This window comes from Leishmania major, chromosome 26, assembly GCF_000002725.2.
Source record: "Leishmania major strain Friedlin complete genome, chromosome 26".
In the NCBI taxonomy this organism is placed as follows: Eukaryota; Euglenozoa; class Kinetoplastea; order Trypanosomatida; family Trypanosomatidae; genus Leishmania; species Leishmania major.
Genome location: NC_007267.2, coordinates 573,488 through 593,605, shown reverse-complemented (window position 1 = coordinate 593,605; position 20,118 = coordinate 573,488). Strand labels below are relative to the sequence as shown.

Here is a 20,118-nt window from a genome sequence, read left to right as displayed (position 1 = left end):
AGAGGGGAGAGCGAGTGACTCATTCAGGAGGGTAAGCAAGCACACGACGAAACAGCACAGACGCGTGTGAATATTTTGTAAAGGAAGGGGGCTACGTAGTCTCACATGCTCCAGGTTTGGAACAGTTGCTTATGCGGTGCAGTGAGAAAATTGTGTGCGCACGTGTACGTGTGCACATGCCACTTCGCTTACATCGAGGCAGCGCTTAAGGAGGGAGGGGAGGGGAGGGAAGGGTTCTTGTTTCACAGCCAACATGAAAAGCAAACAGCGAAAAGAAAAGGCCTACCGAGAATCATTAGACGGAAAAACAAAGAGAGATGCACACGCGCACACACGGACAACAGCAACAACCACACATGCACACACACAAAGAAGAAACAACATTAACAAAAAGAGAATCAGACCCGTCCAGAAGTGCGTACAAAGCACTAACAAAGAACAAACGTAGACGAAGCGAAACTAAGACAAAAGAGGACTGAAACAGAGGAGGGGCGTACTTGCGTGTCTACGCACTTTGCCTTGGGGCTCATGAAGGCCTCATTTCGTTTATCGTTGATATAGATTTTAGAGGCCACTGTGCTTCGTTGCGCAGGTTTAGACGCTTTAGGTGTGTGCGCCCTTTGCATGAGTGTGTGTGATATGCGCTGATGTTCTCTTTTGTTTCTGTTAGTGGTTACTGTATCAGTGGCATATACATATATCTGAAAAAAAAAATATATATACGCACCAATGTCGAGGACAAGAAAGGAGGGGGGGGGGGCTACAAAAACGAAGACAAAAAAGAGGAGAGCTGACAGGGGAAGGGACGAGAGAGAGAGAGAGCGAGCGAGCGCGGTGCGTACGCGACACCCCACATGCACACATACGGAGGGTGCGCGAAACAATCGAAAAACAAAAAGGAGAGATAGGGAAACCAACGGAGAAAACCAAAGGAAACATGCAGCTACAACTTCATGCAGTTTTTTTTCTTTCGCCTCACGTGACATAACCACTGCCGTCCTTTCCGCGCAGCGCTTACTTCGCTATCGTTTTAATTCATCTCACCCTTTCCCTCCTTTTCGATCCCTCGATTTCTTCGTTTTTTGTTTTGCTTCGGGATTCCCTCCTCTCCCTTCCCCTCAAAACGGGAAAAAGCAGAATTGGAGCCGAGATGGGATCTATGCAAGCCACCAGAAGACAACGACGAGGGGCCGCACCAACCACAAAAAAAGCGAAAGGAAGGGAAAGGAGGGAGTTTGGGGCGGCAGGGGGGGGGGCGGAGAGGCAACATACGGTTAGATGCAAACGTTTACGTACGCGTGAAACACAGAGAAGCGAGACGAAGCGGCTCCTTCTCTGCTTCCGTTGACTTTGTGAGGTCTTCTTTGACTTGCCACCGCGCATGCGTGTGCGTGTGTGCGAGTCTGTCTCCGATTAAAAACCGCAGCGGCGCTTCAGCTCCTTGATCATCATCACCGTCTCGTTGTCACCGGTTGTCAAGATCGACGAATTCTCCACGGCGCGGCGGCCGAGGTAGTGGATCGTCTCCTTCACGGGGCCGTACGGCACGTACTTGTAGACCTGAAAGCCGGCTCGGGCAAGGGGCACCGTCAGGTTGTCGCGCATCCCAAACAGCTGCCCAAAGGACACGCGAGACTGGATGCTCGGTCGTTCCAAGACGCTGGCCGTGATAATCTCTAGAGACTTCTTGTTGTGAGTGCCAAAGAAGACCTCGTGCTTTTTCGCTGGCTGCGCCTCGAAGGTGTCGAAGATGCGCTTCGCGGCGGCATTATAGCACTTGTTCGTCTCCTCGTAGGTAGACCAGATGGGGCTGGTGTAGCCGTACTGAGCCGCCGTCGCGCGCTCTTGCACTATATAGGCGCCGCGCACGATCTTGCCGCCCCAGTGGAAGTTCATGTGGCGAGCGCGAACGAGGTCGTTGTCAATGCGGTCCTCTGCGTATGTCAGGTAGCACTGGTAAGTGTTGTACACCACCGGCAGCTCCGTGTTGTAGGTCTTCTGTAGGGTCGCCACGATCGCGTCGATGGCCAGCTGATAAAAGGTCTGCTCCGCGTCGACAAGCATGCGCACATTGAGCTCCTTTGCCATGGAGGCGATCAACAAGAGTCGGTTGTTGACGTTTTTCCACAGCACCTTCTCCTTTGCACTCATCTGCGGCAGTCCCTCAATCAGCGCCTGCTGCACCGGCGTCGGCTCCACGGCGATGAGGGCGTTCGTCAGCATCTCCTTGTACTCAAAGTAGTTCACCTTGCCCGTCTTGCGGGGGTCCAGGGCCTCCGTAATCTCCTTGAACTGGGCATCCGACAGCTTGTTAGAGGGGTTGTACTTCTCGAAACCGGCGCGTAGCTGATCGTAGGTGATGAACAGCTGGTGCTTGCGGTTCACGCCCATGACGACGCGGCACTCTTCCAGCTTCAGCGACTCCTCGTTCGTGAAGTGCTTGCACCAGCTCTGGTGGACGGACATGAGCAGCGCCGATACGCGTGCAAGCAGCTGAGGGTCGCACATGCCCGTTACCTTAACAGCGGTTACACCGGCGACGTTTCGCGGGCTGTACAGCGAGGCGTGCATGATGCTCATCATGTAGAGCTTCATGTTCTCGTTAAAGAACCCCTCGTCCATTGGGTACTGAACATTGGGCTTCATAACGAGACTAGACATCGAAATATCGGGGCCGGACGCCACACCCGGCTCCGGTGCGAAGCCCTCCGTGTCGGCCTCCGCCGCGTAGTCGAGTACAGCGCCGATGTTGTTGCGTGAAAGCTTTCGCACCGTGTCGCGCAGCTCCTGGTCGTTTTCGCCCGCGCAGAAGTAGTTGTAGAAGGACTTCTTGACGAGGATGCTGTAGGTAAGCTTGCTGCCAAGGATCTTTTCCACTCTCTTCATCAGCGGCACCGAGTTCATTGCCAAATAGTTCACACTGCACAGGCGGAGCACCACCAACGCCTTTATCAAGTACCATGCCGAGCGCTGGCGGTAGGTTGTGTCGTCGTTGAAGTTCGGCAGCTTCGGCTGCTTGTCCTGCATTGTCAAGGAGGAGTGACGAGCAGAGCCGGCAAAGGCCACAGCTGCCGGTCGCAGGGGGAGGAGACGACGCATCTTTTGGGGGACGGGCGACTAGCGGGCCTGACGGCGAGCAGGTATGACGAGACGCTGCCGAGGGAGCAGGGAGGATGGAAGAGGAGGAGAGCTGAGACGGTGAGAGTGCCAACAAAACTACACACAATAGAAAAGAGAAAACAAGGCAGGTAGCTAGCTAAAACTAAGCGACTTCCTCTCTGCGTGCGTTTTCGTTTTTTTTTGTTGGAAGAATTAGAGTGGTGAATATGGCATGAAAGAGAGCGAGGGGGTCACGGTGGTGGTGGTGGTGGCGGTGGTGTTGGTGGGAGACAGATCGAGTCACGCGCACACACACACACACGCCTGTAAATTGATGATAAGGTAAAGACACAGACACAGATACAGACACAGACGACACGGCACCAACAGCAACCAAGAAAAAATTTACTAATATAAAGCGCTTGCTTGCTAGAGGGGAGGGAAAGGGGGGAGGGGAGTAGATCAGGAGAGAGCGAGAGAGTGTGTGCGTCAATTCTGCACCCCGGAGTTTAGATGCAGCCGAGTACGTGTGTATGTGAATGTGTATATGTATGGACGCAGCGTAGAGAAGCGCAGTCTCAGAACACAGGATAACGCACCAAGCAAAAAAAAATGGGAAGCATGAGAAGAAGGGGAAGTTTAGAGGGCGTTTCGATGGGCGAGGGTGGGGAGAAAGAGGGAGACTGGCTAGCGCACGGGGAGCGGAAGCTGCTCCTCAAGTGGCCGCTGTTTCTTTTTCTTTTCTTCCAATTCGATTGTTTCTTCCACAGCCGTAGTTGAGGAGCGCATGTCTTGTTCAGCAAGAACGAAGGGAAAACACGAGGCACACATACATACGCAGAGGGAGAAGCAAGGCTTGCCGTTCACCGGCATCCGTTACACTTTTGAGATCTGTACTGCTCTTGCGCTTCCCCTCTTTCCCCTCTTCGACATTGAGTCGCGTTACAGTGACAGGGCATTGCTCCTCATCTCAGTACGAAAAAAAAAGGCCTGGTAGAGGTGGCGTGGGTAGGCGAAATCGCAGCGGTGTTGATGGTCAGAGTTTGTCGAGAGAATAAAAAGGGGCAGCGACGTGTGTCTCTGGATAGCAAGTCGAGGAGCGCTGAAAGGGGTATGCGTGTGTAGGTGTTTATGTACGTCTCCCGCACTACTTGCGCCTCCGCGCGCAGACTCCCACACGCCCCAAAACCTCCTGCGTGTGAACATGTTGAATTGCTACATAAAGTTGGCTCGAACCTTCCCAAGTTCCTCCTTGAGCGCTGTGTCCACGACCAAGTCGGCACGCGACATCGACGCTCCAGAGATGGGGCAGACGTCGTAGTACTGCAGGTAGTCTATAATGACGTCTTCGTCGAAGAGGTAGCCGGTGGACGACAACACCGGGGCCGAGCGTATCAATGCATGGGAGAGAGAACAGATGTACTGTATGGGAATCGTCCTCGGCGGTGGGCCTCTCTGCCAGCGTGAGAGGTCCACCGGGGGAGCACAAGTCGACTCGTAAGCGTCTGCCGCATCGTCTCTGTTGTCGCTGCTCTCGTCGGAGGAGGCATCACTGACGAAATCAAGGGGGGCGAACTGCGCCTGAGTCTGCTCCTGCGCCACCGCAGTCGTGGGTGTTGTGCTCTGCACCAGGAGGTGATAGCGTTGCTGAAGACGCGCTTGCCGTGACTTGTGGCGGCGGCGTCGCTTTGAGCGCGCTCTGCCACGGCTGCGACCGCGGCTCAAGCTTCGCTGCGCTCGGTTGTGTCGACCTCTTCGTCGTTGACGAAGCAAGTCGTCGACACTGCCACGCCGCGTGGCGACAGGCGGCGGCGGTGGGGCTGTGGTGTCCACGCGAAATACGCACCGCAGTGCATTGTATGATGGACTGCTGATGTCAAGCGGACGGCTACGGCTCTTGGGATTGCTGAGGCTGCAAGCAACGTACTGTTTGCCACCGGAGTCGAGGACGCTCTCCCACGTCTTGAGTAACGGCGCCACCGCGGCGCTGGAGCGAGAGTTTACGACGAGGCGCACCAGCTGTGCCACCAGCTCGGCAGATGTGCGCGGGTCTGCAATACAGCCATCTGCTAGAGTAGCAACGGAGCGGTCTGCGACTGCCACCAGCACACTGCTGTTCTCTCCCCAGAACTGGTGACACTCACTGCTGTGGTACGTCAGCGTTGACGCGACCGCCATCGTCTGCATGAACAAAGATAATTCGCCAGGTAGGCATCCCTGTGGTTTACACAAGACGCGCAGGAGAGGGCCGCATACTTTGCTGAGGAGCCCGCAGCGGCAGAGCGCCTTGCGCAGAACAAGCGCATACTGGTCCGTCAGCGTCAGCAGGGTTTGAAGAAGCAGGAGATGGTTGCGCAGCAAGGACATGGCCATCAACACATTCCGCTCATCACCGTCACTGCTGCTGCAGCTGCTGGGCGAGGCCAAATATTTTCCGATGACGAGTGGCAAGTACATACTCATTGGACCAAAGAAGTCGTACTTCACAAGGTGGGAGATGAGCTGGCCGACGTGGTAGCGGAATGGGCCAGAGAGGGCGCTCATGGAAACGCTACCGGTGCACTGTGAGAGCGTCTTTTTGGCTTTGCTGCCGATCCCCAGGCTCGAGTGCAGTTCCTCGTACGTAGTCCAGAACGTGAGCTCGCGAACGAGCTCGACGAGGCGGGCGACGAGATGAAGCTGGTAGTCTCCGGAGGCGGCGGTGAGTACTCCTGGAAGGGCCCCGAACACGCTCCCGTAGCAGGTCACCAGTACCTCCACAGTACTCTCGACGTCAGCACCGAGGAAATCTACGAGATCAGACGCCTTCATCCTCGACTCAGCCGAGACCAACATGACGAGAACCAGCTGAGATAGGAAGCTGCGATCTTCGGTCGTCTCGTGCGCGGTCCCACTGCGGTGCCCCGCGTGCGACGTCGCCAGCGCGGAGATGCTCGGTGTTGCGATAGACTCCACCCATGTGTTGTGCGCCTCGATAAGTTCGAAAATGATTTTGCGGTGCGCTACCTCTCTACAGAGGAGGATGCAGAGTCGAATGCACTGAGATCCGTCTTCTAGGGAAGGGAAGGCCGCAAGGGTGGCGGAGAGCTTGCGGAAGAGCGCGTGGGACGGCGACAGGACCTCAGAGGTCGAGGTGAAAAGCCCAATGAGGGCTTGCAGCTGTCCTGCCGTGAGCTCGGCCCGTGCATTGCTCTGTACGATGCTCTCTACGAGTGCGTTCATTGCAGGCGATCCGGCTTCCTCCGACCGGATGGTCCCATTTGTGAAATTAATGAAGGCAAGAGACAGAAAAAAAAGAGGATCGGCGAATGTGTGGCTGGCTGACATTAAGAAGACCATATAGACAGTCAGAGGGAGAGAACACGCGACCAATGCGAACGGCGCGCCTTATTATTACCCGGCTTCCGCCCACCCGTTACATCAGCGGTGAAACCGTAGGAACGAAGCGAGGAGGAAACGGAAAGTCGCTTGGAATGCACACATACACATACACACACACACACACACACACACATCGAGTGTGAGCAAGGCCAAACTTTTTTTTTCGATTTGTCGAGGATTGTCCACGGGGGGTTTCCCGTTTTGAAGAATAGCAGGTAAACGAGGTCGTGGACGGTACACCGATGCGTGCACGCACCCAGCGAATCGATCTCTCTCTCTCTCTCTCTCCCACTTTCGGCCCCTTTCGCCGTCCAAATAATATGCCTGTAGCGCTGGATGATATGAGGACGGGGAGGGCAAGGGGGATGCAGAAAGCAATGTAGAGATGGAGAGTGAGTGACCAACTCGAAGACGCGACCGCGCGAGTCGGGGCAACTTACCAACCATAACAAGGAGAGATGGTGCGTACACAGCAGGAGAGTCACGGCTCGTGGCAGAACACCGTGTAGGGAGCACGGAGGTGAGAAGGCTCTGTACTAGGCAAGTTATCTGCTGATACACACAGACACACCAAGGAAGCGCACACCTCTATTTGCCCTTTTCAGGCCCATGTATTCTTTGAAAGGTACCCGGCAATCGTACTTCTCGTTAGTTTTTACTTGCGTTTAGTGGTCGTACACCGGCGCGCTCGTATGTATGTGTGTATCCGTGTGTGCTTCTCTCGTCTTCCGATCCCTCTCCGAGATTCTGTTCCACGAAGGAGCCCGCAGAGAGAAAAACCAAACGATGAAACACTAAAACACATATAGAGTCCGTCATTCAATCTACAGCACCGGATTGATTTTGTGAGCGAGGGTAGTGTGTGCGTGCGTGTGTGTGTGGGGGGGGAGGGGAGGGGGTAGGAATAGGAAGGCAGTGAGCGCCGCATTCGTCTAACAATGAGCGAGTTGGTAACCAGTCAACGCAGCGGGAGGCAATCGCGTCACAGGAAACAAAACAAAACAAAACAAAGCAAAAGAATACCCCGGAAGGAAAAACGATACCGCAGAGGTAGAGTGCACGGAGAATGAGAAACGGCGGTGTGGTGCCGGTGTCCGCTGATGAAGGAGAAACGGAAGACGGGAACACACGAACACGATCAAAAATAAAAAGGGCGGCCTCACAGGGAGCGTGTGTTTGTGTTTTCGTCTAACGCAGATTCGCTAATCAAGTCTTTCTACTCTTTTTCGTTTCCGTCTTCCTTATTCAGCCTCACACGGATGCGTCTACATCCCTCCCTCCTCCCTTATGGTGAAGGCACGTGGCCAGAAACACACACACACACATACATATCCATATATACATATATATAGGTGTATGTGTGTGTGTGTGTGTTGGCTGTTGCTTTGCTTGCATGTTTGTCTAGTTCCTTATCGCCGCCCTCCATTTACGTTCCTTCCACTGCGCCTCCTCGCCCTCTTCTGCTCTTTCTTATGCTCCTCGGCACCGAGGCGATTCTTGCACGAAGCACACACGCAAGTTGTATGCAGTAGCGGAACACCGCACACGGAGTATCCCGCTGCCCGCACTCCATCCTACCCCTGCTGCTTCACCTCACCGTCTGCTCGTCTTCTCCATCTTTTCCAAGAGCAAGCAGAGCAAAGGAACGGTGGGGTCTGGCGGTGATGGAGGCGAAAGTGGGGTGCGGAGGACATGAAGAAGAAAGGGAAGGGGGAGAAGGACGCGGGGTAGGTGGATGAGATGTAAAGTGAAGTGCGCAGTGTTTGCGTGCATGTGTAAAAGGGGCGATGCGTAGGGGCATGACCGTACCGTTCCTCCTGGGAAGAGAAGAGGTAGGGGAGGAGGGGGGAGTTGATGGGATGAGGATTAGTATGATGGAGGGAGAGGAAGACTACAAGCGAACGGAAAACGACAAAAAAGCAGAAGAGCAACGAGGCAGCGAAGAAGGAAGAATACACACGACGCGAGGGAACAGAGAGGGGAAGCGAAAAGAGACATGCATGCACATAGAAGGCTAAGTCAGAGGGAGGGAGAGGGAGAGTGGGTGTGGGTGGGTACGTGGCAGCAACAAATCAAGTTTACGAAAGGGGGGGGGAAGGAGGGAGTGTGTTTGGCAGGCACAGCAAAGCAAGCGACTATAAAAAATAAGTGACGGACACACACACATACACACATTCACAGAGGAGAGGAGAGAGGGGAGGGGAGGTGGGAGAAACAAGAGGTCGAGGGAAAGCAGAGCACGCGAATGTACAGGTAGCGCTTCGACCACAATGACAGTGGCGATGTCACACATCTCAAACAAAAAGAGAACCCCCCGAAAAATCGGACGGGCTTATAGTGAGACGGGGGAGAGGAAGAGAGGCACACAAACATCAAGAGATACAACATCCCACATAACCCAAGCGAGAGAGAAACAACAACGAAAAGGGACACAGGCATACAACCATTCTTCAAGTAGATCGGTTGCTTGTTCTCTGACGTCTGCTCCGCATGCGACAGTGAAGGTGTGCGTGCTCGTGTGTGTATGTGTGTGCACGTGTGCCCCTAAGCTCGGGTGGAAAGACAAGGGTTGGAAACAGCAAGAGAAACGGACGAAATGTGTGCGTGGGAGTGCAAGACAAAGGTGATATTAGTTTCTTCCGTCACACCCTAACGCCACACGTGCTTACGTTATACGGACGCGGTATACGTTGCCGTAGTCGTCTCCACACACCATTGTGTCGCCTACGAAGATTGACGCTGTGTACACTCTGGAGCGCATCTGGATATCAATGATGCTTTCCTTCGTGTACGCAGCATCGCAGTTCAGCACTTGCATCTGACCGAGGGATTTGAAACAGAAGAGTAAGCCACAGTGTTCTCGTGAAGCGAACACAGCCGTTGTCCACAACACGTCATCCGCAGACGACCCTGGGGTCGAGACCGCTGAGCTAATGAATATTCTGATGGAAGAGAAGTACGTCCCATCCCACACAATGATCTTCCGCTCGCAGCATGTGAATAGCAGGCTATCATCCGCATTGAAGGAGGCTTTCCACACCAGCGAATCATGCCCGCTAAGCTGCCCAAAGAGTTGCAGATCGTAGGCGTTGGCGATGTACGCGCACTTGTCGCAACTACGTGAGAAGGCAATGAGGTCGTTCTTGGTGCTCTGCGTCGCGAGCGCTACAATGACGCCGTGAGTTTCACACGGGATGTCTGGCAACACTGCGCGTATCTTGACTTTGGAGGCAGTGAATTTCCGAACAAGGTTATCCTGACACCCGCTGAAGACAAACTTGCCGTCGAAGCTCACCGCAACTGCCGTGACAATTCCCGGGTGCTCGGAGAAGCGGCACTCCAGTCCGATCGTGTGATCCCAAAAGACCATGAAGTTGTCGCGCGCTGCCGTCACAACGTGCTTTCGATCGGGAGAGAAGAGAATGCCTAGTAGCGACCCTTGATGACCCACAAGCCGACGCACCTCGGCGCCGTTGCTGATCATGTACACATGCGCGACATTGTCGTGTCGGTGCGCCACAGCGTACAGGTTGCCATCGGGTGAGATAGCGATGCACTTGGTCCTGCTCGACTGGCTACACAGATTCGTCACCTCGACGCCACGCATACGAATTTTGCTGAGGGTCTTCAAGAGATGAGCGTCTTTCGGTGATTTTTCCTGAGTGGTGAGACTAGCGAGAGAGCCAAGAACAGCGTCGTCGCTCTCGCTGCTGGAGCTCAGCTTGGTCAGCTTTGATTCATCGCAATCCGCCCGCAAGAGGTCCACCCCACTTTCAGCGTGGAGTAAGGAGACGAACTCGCTTTCGCTAAGGTAACCGTCCTTTTCGTGATCGGCCGCGGCCATCATCATCGCGGTAGAGGCGCGGCTCGCATCGTTGAAGAGCATGTTCGCTAGCTGAATGCTCGACACTTTCCCCCTGCTCTCTGAGTCGACTACGGAAAAGATGCGCTTGAGATAGTCCTCAGTGGCTTCGCCCTCATGACGAGGCGTGACGGTGTTGAGCTTCGAGTAGACATCGCTCATGATCCTGCTCAGCTGTCGTCTTCTGCTCCCAAGGCAAAACCCATTCCCTGCCGCTCCCGCCCCAGATGCCACCTCATCATCTTTTTTCATCAGCAGGAGGTCATCGAGCAAGGACACCTCTGCAGACATGGACAGTCGCTCAAGACTAACGCGCTGAAGAGTAGCGATGGAGGAGGATTTCTGTGCGCATGACACACCATCTACTCCGTCCTGCACGGACTGTTTATTCTGCTGCTGCAGGTCTGACCAGGCATGGCAGTCGTAGCCAGAAAACGGTGCATCACAGTTAAAGGACGACAGTGGATCTTCAAAGGAAGCACGTGGTGTTTGCTTGAGTGCAGGTGTTGACAGAGCGGTGTGCGTCGAGCTCTTCGACGTCGCTGACACGGCGTCAGCAACGACGATTGATCGGTGGACTAAACAAACCCCCATTGCCACTGTGGTGCTGCGATATCTTTATACAAACAAGCCCCCATCTCCCCCTCACACGAAAAGGGGGAGGGGTACGAGTATATGCATGCATATATACATATATATATATATATACATATGCATGTGTGTGCGTGACATCACCGGTGGAAGCACACGCACACACACGTCAATGAAAAGAGCAGCGAAGAGAGAAAGCGGAACGGAGAGAAAAAGAGGAGTGGGGAGGATGGAAGGAGGAGGAGTGCACATGTCAGAAAGCAGCAGAACTGAAAGAGCGTACAGGCCGTGCGCGCTTGGGTTTGTACGTGTGCGAGGAGGGGAAACGAAGCGGGCAGCACCTCGACGCATATCTTCAAAGGTCGAAGGTAGAGGGAGGGTAAAGAGACTATCAGCTCTACATCAAGGGCAGCAGGCAACAGTAGCAGCGTGATCACCATTCTCGTCACGCCAGCCGTTGTGTTGATGTAAGCATGGGTTCCTCCTCTGCAGTAGAGCAGTTTGTCCGCTTTACTACCCCTCTCTGTAAGTGAATGTTTCCTTGTCTCTGGTGGGTGTGCGCGAGTATGTTCGTATTGGGGCAGGACCTTGAGGTACACGTAGCCCCCCTCGTGGTAGGCTGTAGCAGCGGGAATGAACGAGAACGGCGCGAGTCATCACGAGCCGTGTCTGCGCCGTTGCCGTCACCCTACGTTTCTTCACACACGTACATACGCCCTCTCTCAGAGGTGAAGGTGAAAGCGCTGTGTGTAGTAAGGGCTGAAGGTGTAGAGCTCAAAGCCATCGTTGCCGTCGACGTTGCTGAGAGACCCAAATGCGATGCGGGTTGCTGGGGACAGCTTTTGTGTCGTGTGAAACAGCCGGGCGCCCGTTTGAGCGTCCACGCATACAAGCCCCGTGGAGACGGAGGAGACGGCCAGCAGGTGCCCGGCCATGGCCGTACTACACACCCCTGACTGACCACCACCGAGGCGCGATGTGAGTAAGGTGCACACCGGGTCTTTGTCAGACCCGAGGCGACGCAGATCCCAGAGCTTCGCCCCGCCATCGCGAGCTACAGAGACGATCCCGTAGGCAAGACCTTGTACCGCGTACATGGAGGTAATATCAGACCCATAGTGTCGAGGTGTGGTGTTGAAGATGGCCTTGTTTCGCATCCCCCCCTCTGCGGTAACGACTTGAATCGTTCCGTTGCGCATGCCAGCAACGACAGCGACAGGCAACGACGGATGCCCAAGCGCGCCGTGGAGAGCCAAAGCCGTTATATCGGTCGCCGCAAACGAGGCGAGGCGTACTCTGTGCCACTGACCATTACGCCAGATGAACGCAAACACACTTCGGCCGGCGCCAACACAGAAGGACGTGTCGTTGGCAGAGGACGGCGGTACATCAGGCGACTTTTCCGCATTCCCGGGGCAGCAGCACGTTACACTCGACAGCTGAAAGGGCGTGGGGAGCACCGATTCCAGCTTCAGTGTCGACAACGCGTGTTCCACTGTGAACCTGTTGCGCCAGGTGTACAAGAGTCGTATGTAAAGAGCGTGGGAGGTGGTGATCACGAGCAGACAGCACACACACCTACTTGTTGCCTCGTCATCGCCGACAGCTGCGTCGTGCGACGAAGACCCTTCATGCTGACAGTACATCCCGACACACCGCTGCGCAGTGGCCACATCGACTGTGGTAACACATACCGACATGAGAGCGGCACCGCGAGTCGTGGTGGTAGCACTGCTGTCATATCGCAAGTACCACAAGCGCCCATCCCGCCTCCTTAGGCTCCACAAGATACCCAGCGAATCATCGTAGCAGCACGCGTCGTCCACGTGAAGTGGAGGGGGAAGCTCGACCGCGTCCCATGTGTCGTACCGAGCCTCTCTCAGTGATCGCGGGTGGGCCATAGAGAAGCGCCAGCGAGGCAGGAACGCCATGCGTTGAAAGCGCGTGTCAATCAGAGGATCATGCCAGCTGTTCTGGCGTTTCTGTGCCGTAACGGAGGTGATCTGGACCAGAGGGGCGGCGACTTCGTCAGCATTTTCTTCAGCTTTCTGAGGCAGCACTTCCTTGAAGACGAAAAAGTCGTTATCGGTCGCCTCCGACAGCCTCACGCTGGCGGGCGGACGAGCGGCAGTGGCACCACTACCAGCTGCTGCTGCTGCCTCCGTTACCTGTTGTAAGACCACCACATCTGCCGGTAGTGGACGGCGTCGCCGAAGGGGCACACGACCGTCACCAAACCACTTCTCCGGGCAGCAGCGCGCCTGCAGCACATGAACGTACATGTCACGCAAGGGAATATAGATGGCGCCTTTGCGAACCTCGATCGATCGACCATCAGGCATCGTGAAGCGCACGGTTTCGCAGCGGGTGGTCGACGAAGATGCTCGGACAATACCACGTTGTTCTCTTTGCTCACGGTGGAAGTTCCGATGCAGCTCTTCTTCCAGCCCCGCATCCGAGGAGGAAGAGGACGAGAACTCCATGATCAACGGTCACTACGCGCGAGTATGTGGTGCGCCTGTGTGTCTGTGAGTACTACGTTCCAACTCTTTAGCTCACTTTCGGTGCTTCAGTGCGTTTCCGTGTGTTTAGGTGTGTGTGCGCCAGCGACAGCGGGAGCTTTCGGCCCTCTTCACATGCATCATTACGGTGCACAGTGGCCGGAAGAATGGGCAGCCGATCAGAGCGGCACTACGAGGGAGAGAGAACAGAGGAGGTTGCGTGGGGAATGATTTACTGTGCAGAAGCAGGGTGAGGGCACGGGTGCGTGGAGAGGGAGCGAGCAGAGCAGATGGTGTGGCGACGGCGTCAGAAAGAAATGACGCAGATGGAGTTCATGGGTGTTCTTTTCGTTCAATTGCCACGTACACGTCACTGCATCATGCAACATGCGCTAAGCTCCACTCCACCGGGTCTGTCACGGGCACTCATCGCGCCGTGCAAGCGCCACGGGGGCCGTGGATGCATGCGTGCGAGTGAAAGTGAGTGGGCCTGCATGCTGGATGGACTCAGGAGCGTTTGGCCATCATGCGCCGATAGGAGAGGGACCAAAGAGAGAACACATAGACACACCGTCCGGCGTGCACACCATAGTCGGCCGAGCTCCCCCACCGTAGAAACCACACACACACACAAAAGATAGAACCACTATAATAAACCGCGTACACGTTTGAGTTTTGAAGAGAACGTGTATTGTCCGGCGAATACCTGAGAGACATAGCAACAGGACGTGAAAGGGAGGGACCCCACACGTGTCCCTAAACACCTGTCGTCTTGCACGCTCAGCAAACACCTTGCCACCTCCCCATCCTACACACCAATGTTGCGCAGAAATGCCTCATTGTTCGGCTCGCGCCCGAGGAACTTGACAAGCATGTCGTTCGGGTCCTGGCTGCCACCGACACCGATGATGCAGTCCACGTAGCGGCGGCCCATCTTTGGGTCGAGGAGACCGTTGTGCGAGCGGATGTACTCGAACAGGTCCAAGGCAAACACCTTGGACCACATGTACCCGTAGTAGCCGGCACCGTAGCCCGTCAAGTGTCCGAACGCGCTCTCAAAGTGTGTGTTATGCTCGTAGTTCACACCGGGCATCACGCGCGGCTCCAAATCGTAGAAGAGCTGCGTAGTGTCGAGGTTGTCGCGCGGCTGCGTCGAGAATGGCAGTCCGAAAATCTGAAGCGAATACGTCGCAAACTGCAGCTGGCGCAGCGTGTCGCGTCCACTGAACGCGTTCTTCGATGCCACCTTGGCGTCGATCAACGTACGTGGCAGCTGCTCCTTCGTCTTGTAATGACTCGTGATCTTCTGCAGAATCTCCGGTTCCCACAGCCACTCCTCAAGCATCTGGGACGGCAGCTCCACGAAGTCACGCTTCACACGCGTGCCTGCAAAGGTCGCCATACGCGTCCTCCCCATCAGAGAGTGAATAGCGTGGCCAAACTCGTGAAAGAAGGTTTCGACATCGTCGTGCAGGAACAGCGCCGGCCGGTCAGCCGTGGCTGCTGGGAAATTCGAAATGACAACGGCCAGCGCCGGGGAGAAGTCGTTTCCGCCTTCCTTGAGAAGCACGGGTGGCACCACAGAGTGGCAGCACGCGTGCGAGTACTTGCCTTCACGAGGGAATAGATCAAGGATGATATAGCCCAGCACGCAGCCGCTTTTGTTGTCATTGACCTCCAGCGTCTTTGCGTCGCTGTGCCACAGCTCCGACCCGTTGTCCACCTGCAGGAACGTCACGTCAAAGAAGGACTGGTAGATGTCGAAGAGCGCTTTCACTGTCGCGTCCATGGGGAAGTACTCCTGGATCGCTGTCTCGCTCACATTCAGCAGCGTCTTCTTGATCTGGTTGATCATGAAAGGGATATCGTAAGCCTCTATATCCCCTGCAGGCGACAGCGAGCAGCTGGGGTGCAGGTGCTTCTTGAGCAGCTCCACCTCAGCCGTCCACTTCTTCTGCAGCTTCGGGATCAGGCTTTCCACAAACGTCTGCGCCATCTCCGGCGTCTTCGCCATCTTGTCTGAGATGTACAGATGCGCGAAGGACGGGTAGCCGAGGATGACTGCCAGCTGGTGGCGCTTTTCGATAATGTCCTTCAGCACTTTGTCGTTCACGGGGTACGCGCGGTTTGTGAAGGCTTGCGCCATCGCCTGACGCGTTGACGCCACCTCGCAGTTCTTCATCACGGCGAAGTAGGTCGGGTAGTCCATCTTCAGCGTGCACTCGCCGGCCTCCGTGCGCTGCAGTGCCGACAGCACGCTCTCTGGCACGCCCTTCAGCTCATCCACCGTAAAATGCACCTCCGTCTTGTCTTCGCTGATGTTCTGCTGAAACACCGTGCACAGCGACGCAAGCTCCTTTTGCAGCTTGACGACCTTCTGGAACTCTTCCTCTGGCAGCTCCATACCTCTGCGGCGGTAATCAGCAAGCTGCTCCTCCATCCAGTACGTATACTCACGCGGTGCCTTCCCGCTCGCGTACACGGCCTCATACGCCGGCGCGGCACACACCTCCTTCAGCGCAGAGTACAGCTGGCGGTTCGATTCGAAATTGTCAATAGAAAAAGTCTCGAGCTCTACAACACGCTTGGTTGCCTCGTCACGCACTTCCTTGCTCGGAGACACGCTTGCGATGACGGACAGCAGACTGGCCGACACCTCCAGCTCGATCGACGCCATATCAATGGACTTGGCAGTGTTTTCAAAGGTGCGGTCGGCAGCAGAGATGCCGTAGATCTTGCCCAGCGACTGCTCTGCGCGATGCTTCGCTGCCTTGACCAGGTCCTCACATGCAGCAACCGTCTTGGGAAACAGTGCGGCACATTTTTCGACCGTGGAAATATTCGCAAAGATCGAAGTAGCGGCCATCGCAGAGGCAAGGGAAGGGTGTCTTTAGAGAGAAATGTTCTGAGTGCTTATTGTAGATACAGGAAAGGCAGCTTTGTGAAGGAAAACGAGGAGATGAAAAGAAAAGCAGAAAACCAAAGTGCTTTGCCAGGTGGAATGGAGGAGGCTAAGACAAGTGCGTCCGTATAGGAGAGGCAGCCGGCTTCATCCAGGCGCAAAGATACTGCTAAAGCATAGGGCAATCAATTGCAACAGGCTTTTCCTTGCTGGTCGAAAGCCACGAACGAGAAAGGGACAGTCATGCTTTTTTTTTAGACGACGACGCGGAGCTGGTTCCGAGAGCGTAGAGGCTCGGAATTAACGGGAGATGCGGTGCAGTTTGTTGAATGGGCGGCGTTTGAAGCGTGCAAAAAATCAGTTAGGCCCCGCCACTGGATTCTGCTTGTCTGCGCGCACACGACTCTACTGGCTACATTTTTCCCAAAAAGGTATGATACAAAAGAGTAAGGTTTACGGCAGCCGCCTTTTACCGCGTTTGCTAAAACAGCACAATAAGACTTGTTAATCAGTGAATTCCAGAGGCTCGCTTCAGCACACCAAACAGCTGTTGCAGGAGTCAGCGCATTTGGTGCCCTTGGTCTACTTCCGCTATGGTGGGACGGAAACGAAAAAGTGGGTGCATCAGTCTTTCCTGCTGAATACGAGAAAAACATAAACAGGGAGCTTCTTGGCGCTAAATGCACCGTCGGCCTCCGCCCTTTTATTGAACAAAGCTGCGACAACGAGCTTTCACTGTTCTGCCACACGCAGCCGATCGCTAGCAAAAAAAAAGAGGTGAAGAAAAGACTGAAAGGAGTGGTGAAGGAAGGCGCAAAAAGATTGGCTCATGCTAAAGACCTCACGCACGCATTCCACACAGGCAAGAAAGCCGATGGAAGATGTGAAACAAGATGACTTGCACGTCTCACAAGCAAAACTCACTCTCGAAAAAAAAAATCAGTAACGGCCGGCTAACCGCCTTTACCGCCACACAGCGATCATTTCTTTTCTACCATATACATATATTTGGGTTGGAAAAAGATTAGCCTGTGCGTTAGCAGAGATAATCAGAAACGAACGGCGGTAATCGAAGCTGAGACATTGCGGGTTAGGGCATCTGTACTCGTGCAGGCACTCGAGCAACAGAGGTGAAAAAAAAAGAAAGACAGTTCGTGCAATAAGTATGCTGGGAGCATCCGAGGAAGCGCAACGACCACAGGGAAAAAGTAGTAATCTCGGCTGTGCAGCTCTCAGAAGCACAGCTCCTGCGATGGAAGACGGATTGTAGTGCTTACAGTGTCCTCCCCGCCTCGAAAAATTCTCCTCTTTTTCTCCGACTTCATGTCCTCTGAAACTCCTCATTGCATTGATGCCACTGAAGTGCAAGGGTCACAACTTGGAAAACCTACAGTACTAGCGGAAAGCTTGCTACTGTCAAAAACTGAAAACAAAAAAGCCTCAAAGACAATATAACACGTGGCATTGTCGGCATGCGAAAAAAAAAACTGCGAGCACAGTACACCTTGGAAACCAAAACTGCAAAAAGCATGATACTGATCTATCAGAGGCACCGGATGTCGCCAGACAAAAAACAGAGCGAAGATTTCTCTTTGTGCGTTCCCTGCTCAGCGTATATCTTCTATGCCATAAAACATGCGCTAAGCACCACTCTACCGGGTCCGCCACGGGCACCCATCGCGCCGTGCAGCGCAGCCGCAGACACGCACCACAGCAGTGCGCCCAGTCATCTGTGCACGGCCCCTGACCAAAACACTGCCCACCCACCCGCTCCACAGGTCGTCTCAGCCTCCCCAGCCGTAGGCAGTGTGAGGGCCGAGCGAGACGCGTTGGAATCACGCTGACGCCGTGCTCATTGCATGGATGGCACAAGCATGCTCACGGTTGCGGGTCGCACCAGCGCAACGCCGTCCAGGGATTGACCGCCGGCATCCGTGCCACTGCATCGCGCTGACCTCCCCACGTCCCAGGCACCCTGGCCCTGTCACCACCAGGGGTGGGTCGACAGTGGCTGGGACAGGGGCTGCTCGGCTTTCCCAGAAAGCTGCTACTAGCCCCTATGATACCACACGGTGAGGTACTGTCCCTCATCAGGGAGGCGAGCTCTAAGAATTGCGCGAAAGGGACGGACTTGTCGAAGCGTTTTGGCGTCAGTTAGTGTTTCAAAAGAGTGGCTTGCACTGACAGTGCAGAAGGAAATGTAAGCATCACCAATGACATGGCATGTCGTCTTGCGTGATCATCGAGTGATTTTAGAAGCGTCGCCCTGCAGTTTAGAGGAGAGCGCACTTGGCTGCGACAAGCGACCACAAGCAAGGTGACTAATTGACTCGTAGTTTGTCCAAAAGCAGAAATAATGTTCGCTGGTGGCGTGACGGAATTCACTTATACGAGATGAGATGTAGACACAAGGACTGACACCCTAGTGCACAAAAGAAAAACAGAACTGCGACACAAATGCGTCCAGCTGCGGTTGCCCACAGAGTAGCGTTAGGCCTCTTGGTCACGTGCGTACCCGCATAGCGGGAAATCGGCAGAGCGGACATGTCTTGGTGATGGCTGACCGGCATCCAATGAAGCTGGCGGTCAAAGAAGGGGGTCAAGAGGTAGAAAAGGCCGTTTTCCACGACAGTAGGCATCGCTTTTGTTCTTCCGTGTGAGTTGTGCAATGCGCCATGGTGTTCTCTGGCATGAAAACCTGTCTTTTGCCGCGGGTTTGGTCAGCGGCAACGAAAAGCCCCGTCTGTCATCGCGTGGGTGGTGGTGCAGGAAGGGGGGGGCGTGGCCTCTGGGCTCCTGCTGAAAGGTGCTGCTGCGGGTGTCCGAGGCGTCGCCTGCCCCTTCTGGCGCGGGGCCCCTCTTGGCGTCTCCACGAGGGTTCGGGCCCCCCAGCCGCGCCCCATCGCTTCGCGGGGAGGGGACCTGGGCGCGCGGCCACGAAAGGACGGGGGGGGGGTGCGCCGGGAAAGTTGTTCCCGGGAAAAGGATGGGGCGCTTTTCACAGGGGTCTCGGCCGGCCGGGTTCCAACACCAGCGGCCGCGAGCACCTTCCTTTGAAAATCAGGTGGCCCAGTCAGCCATTTGATAGCCGAGGGGGGGGGGGCGGCCGATGCGCGTGCGCTCGCTGGCGCTCATTTTCGTTTTTTTTTGTAGGCGTGATGAAGCAGCGCGGCAAGGTGGGAAACAGCGGCGCACGGGGAAAACAGCCCTGCGTCCTAAGCTTTGCTGGCGAGGGTGAAGCCTGAAGATCAAGGCGGCTTCAGCAGCGAGGTGGCTGCCCACGGGGGCGGGCCAAAGCACACACAAGCTTGGCTTACAGGAGACTCGGCCGTGCTGCATGTTGGAAGGGGTGTGGCCGCGGTGGCGGGGAGCAGCGCGGGTAGGAGCCGGTTTCGCTGTGACCCGTTGCGGGCTACACAATGGAGAATCCGTCCCCGCCGCCGCTGTCATGTGAAGCGTGTGGAACATCGATGGCTAGGAGCGGAAAGTAGCCAGTGGAGGCGCGTGGGGTATAGCCGCTGCCCTGGCCCGTATAGGGGCTGTCAGTCCAACACTGGCGGGGGCGCTGTGCCCTCGTGCCTGGCATCGATTTTTGTTTATGACCCAGACGGGTGCTCTGGTAGCCGATGCTGCGGTGACGGATGGGCTGGTGCGCCACCGTGTGCACAGAAAGTGCCGAGACTTCGGAGGCATCTTTTCGGGGTTGCCCCACGCCTGACTGACGCAGTGCCGCTACGGCATGGTCACACTGGCATTCCCTCGCAGCTTCGCATCGGGTTAGC

General features: G+C 55.3%; 5 protein-coding genes across 5 annotated transcripts; all 5 read right to left on the bottom strand.

Annotated features, from left to right (window-relative positions):
- Window positions 1-1,413: 1,413 nt before the first annotated feature.
- LMJF_26_1610 (proline oxidase, mitochondrial precursor-like protein) lies at window positions 1,414-3,099 on the bottom strand (the record flags this gene model as incomplete). The annotated part of the gene is made up of 1 exon (XM_001684113.1): window positions 1,414-3,099. One exon carries the CDS (start codon window positions 3,097-3,099, stop codon window positions 1,414-1,416), a length of 1,686 nt encoding a protein of 561 aa, XP_001684165.1.
- Window positions 3,100-4,314: 1,215 nt separating this feature from the next.
- LMJF_26_1600 (hypothetical protein) lies at window positions 4,315-6,438 on the bottom strand (the record flags this gene model as incomplete). The annotated part of the gene is made up of 1 exon (XM_001684112.1): window positions 4,315-6,438. The coding sequence occupies one exon, from the start codon at window positions 6,436-6,438 to the stop codon at window positions 4,315-4,317; it is 2,124 nt and encodes a 707-aa protein (XP_001684164.1).
- Window positions 6,439-9,145: 2,707 nt separating this feature from the next.
- Window positions 9,146-10,936, bottom strand: LMJF_26_1590 (hypothetical protein; the record flags this gene model as incomplete). Its single annotated transcript, XM_001684111.1, has 1 exon — window positions 9,146-10,936. One exon carries the CDS (start codon window positions 10,934-10,936, stop codon window positions 9,146-9,148), a length of 1,791 nt encoding a protein of 596 aa, XP_001684163.1.
- A 719-nt stretch (window positions 10,937-11,655) lies between these two features.
- Window positions 11,656-13,416, bottom strand: LMJF_26_1580 (conserved hypothetical protein; the record flags this gene model as incomplete). The annotated part of the gene is made up of 1 exon (XM_001684110.1): window positions 11,656-13,416. One exon carries the CDS (start codon window positions 13,414-13,416, stop codon window positions 11,656-11,658), a length of 1,761 nt encoding a protein of 586 aa, XP_001684162.1.
- An 826-nt stretch (window positions 13,417-14,242) lies between these two features.
- LMJF_26_1570 (putative thimet oligopeptidase) lies at window positions 14,243-16,300 on the bottom strand (the record flags this gene model as incomplete). The annotated part of the gene is made up of 1 exon (XM_001684109.1): window positions 14,243-16,300. The coding sequence occupies one exon, from the start codon at window positions 16,298-16,300 to the stop codon at window positions 14,243-14,245; it is 2,058 nt and encodes a 685-aa protein (XP_001684161.1).
- Between the last annotated feature and the right edge of the window lie 3,818 nt (window positions 16,301-20,118).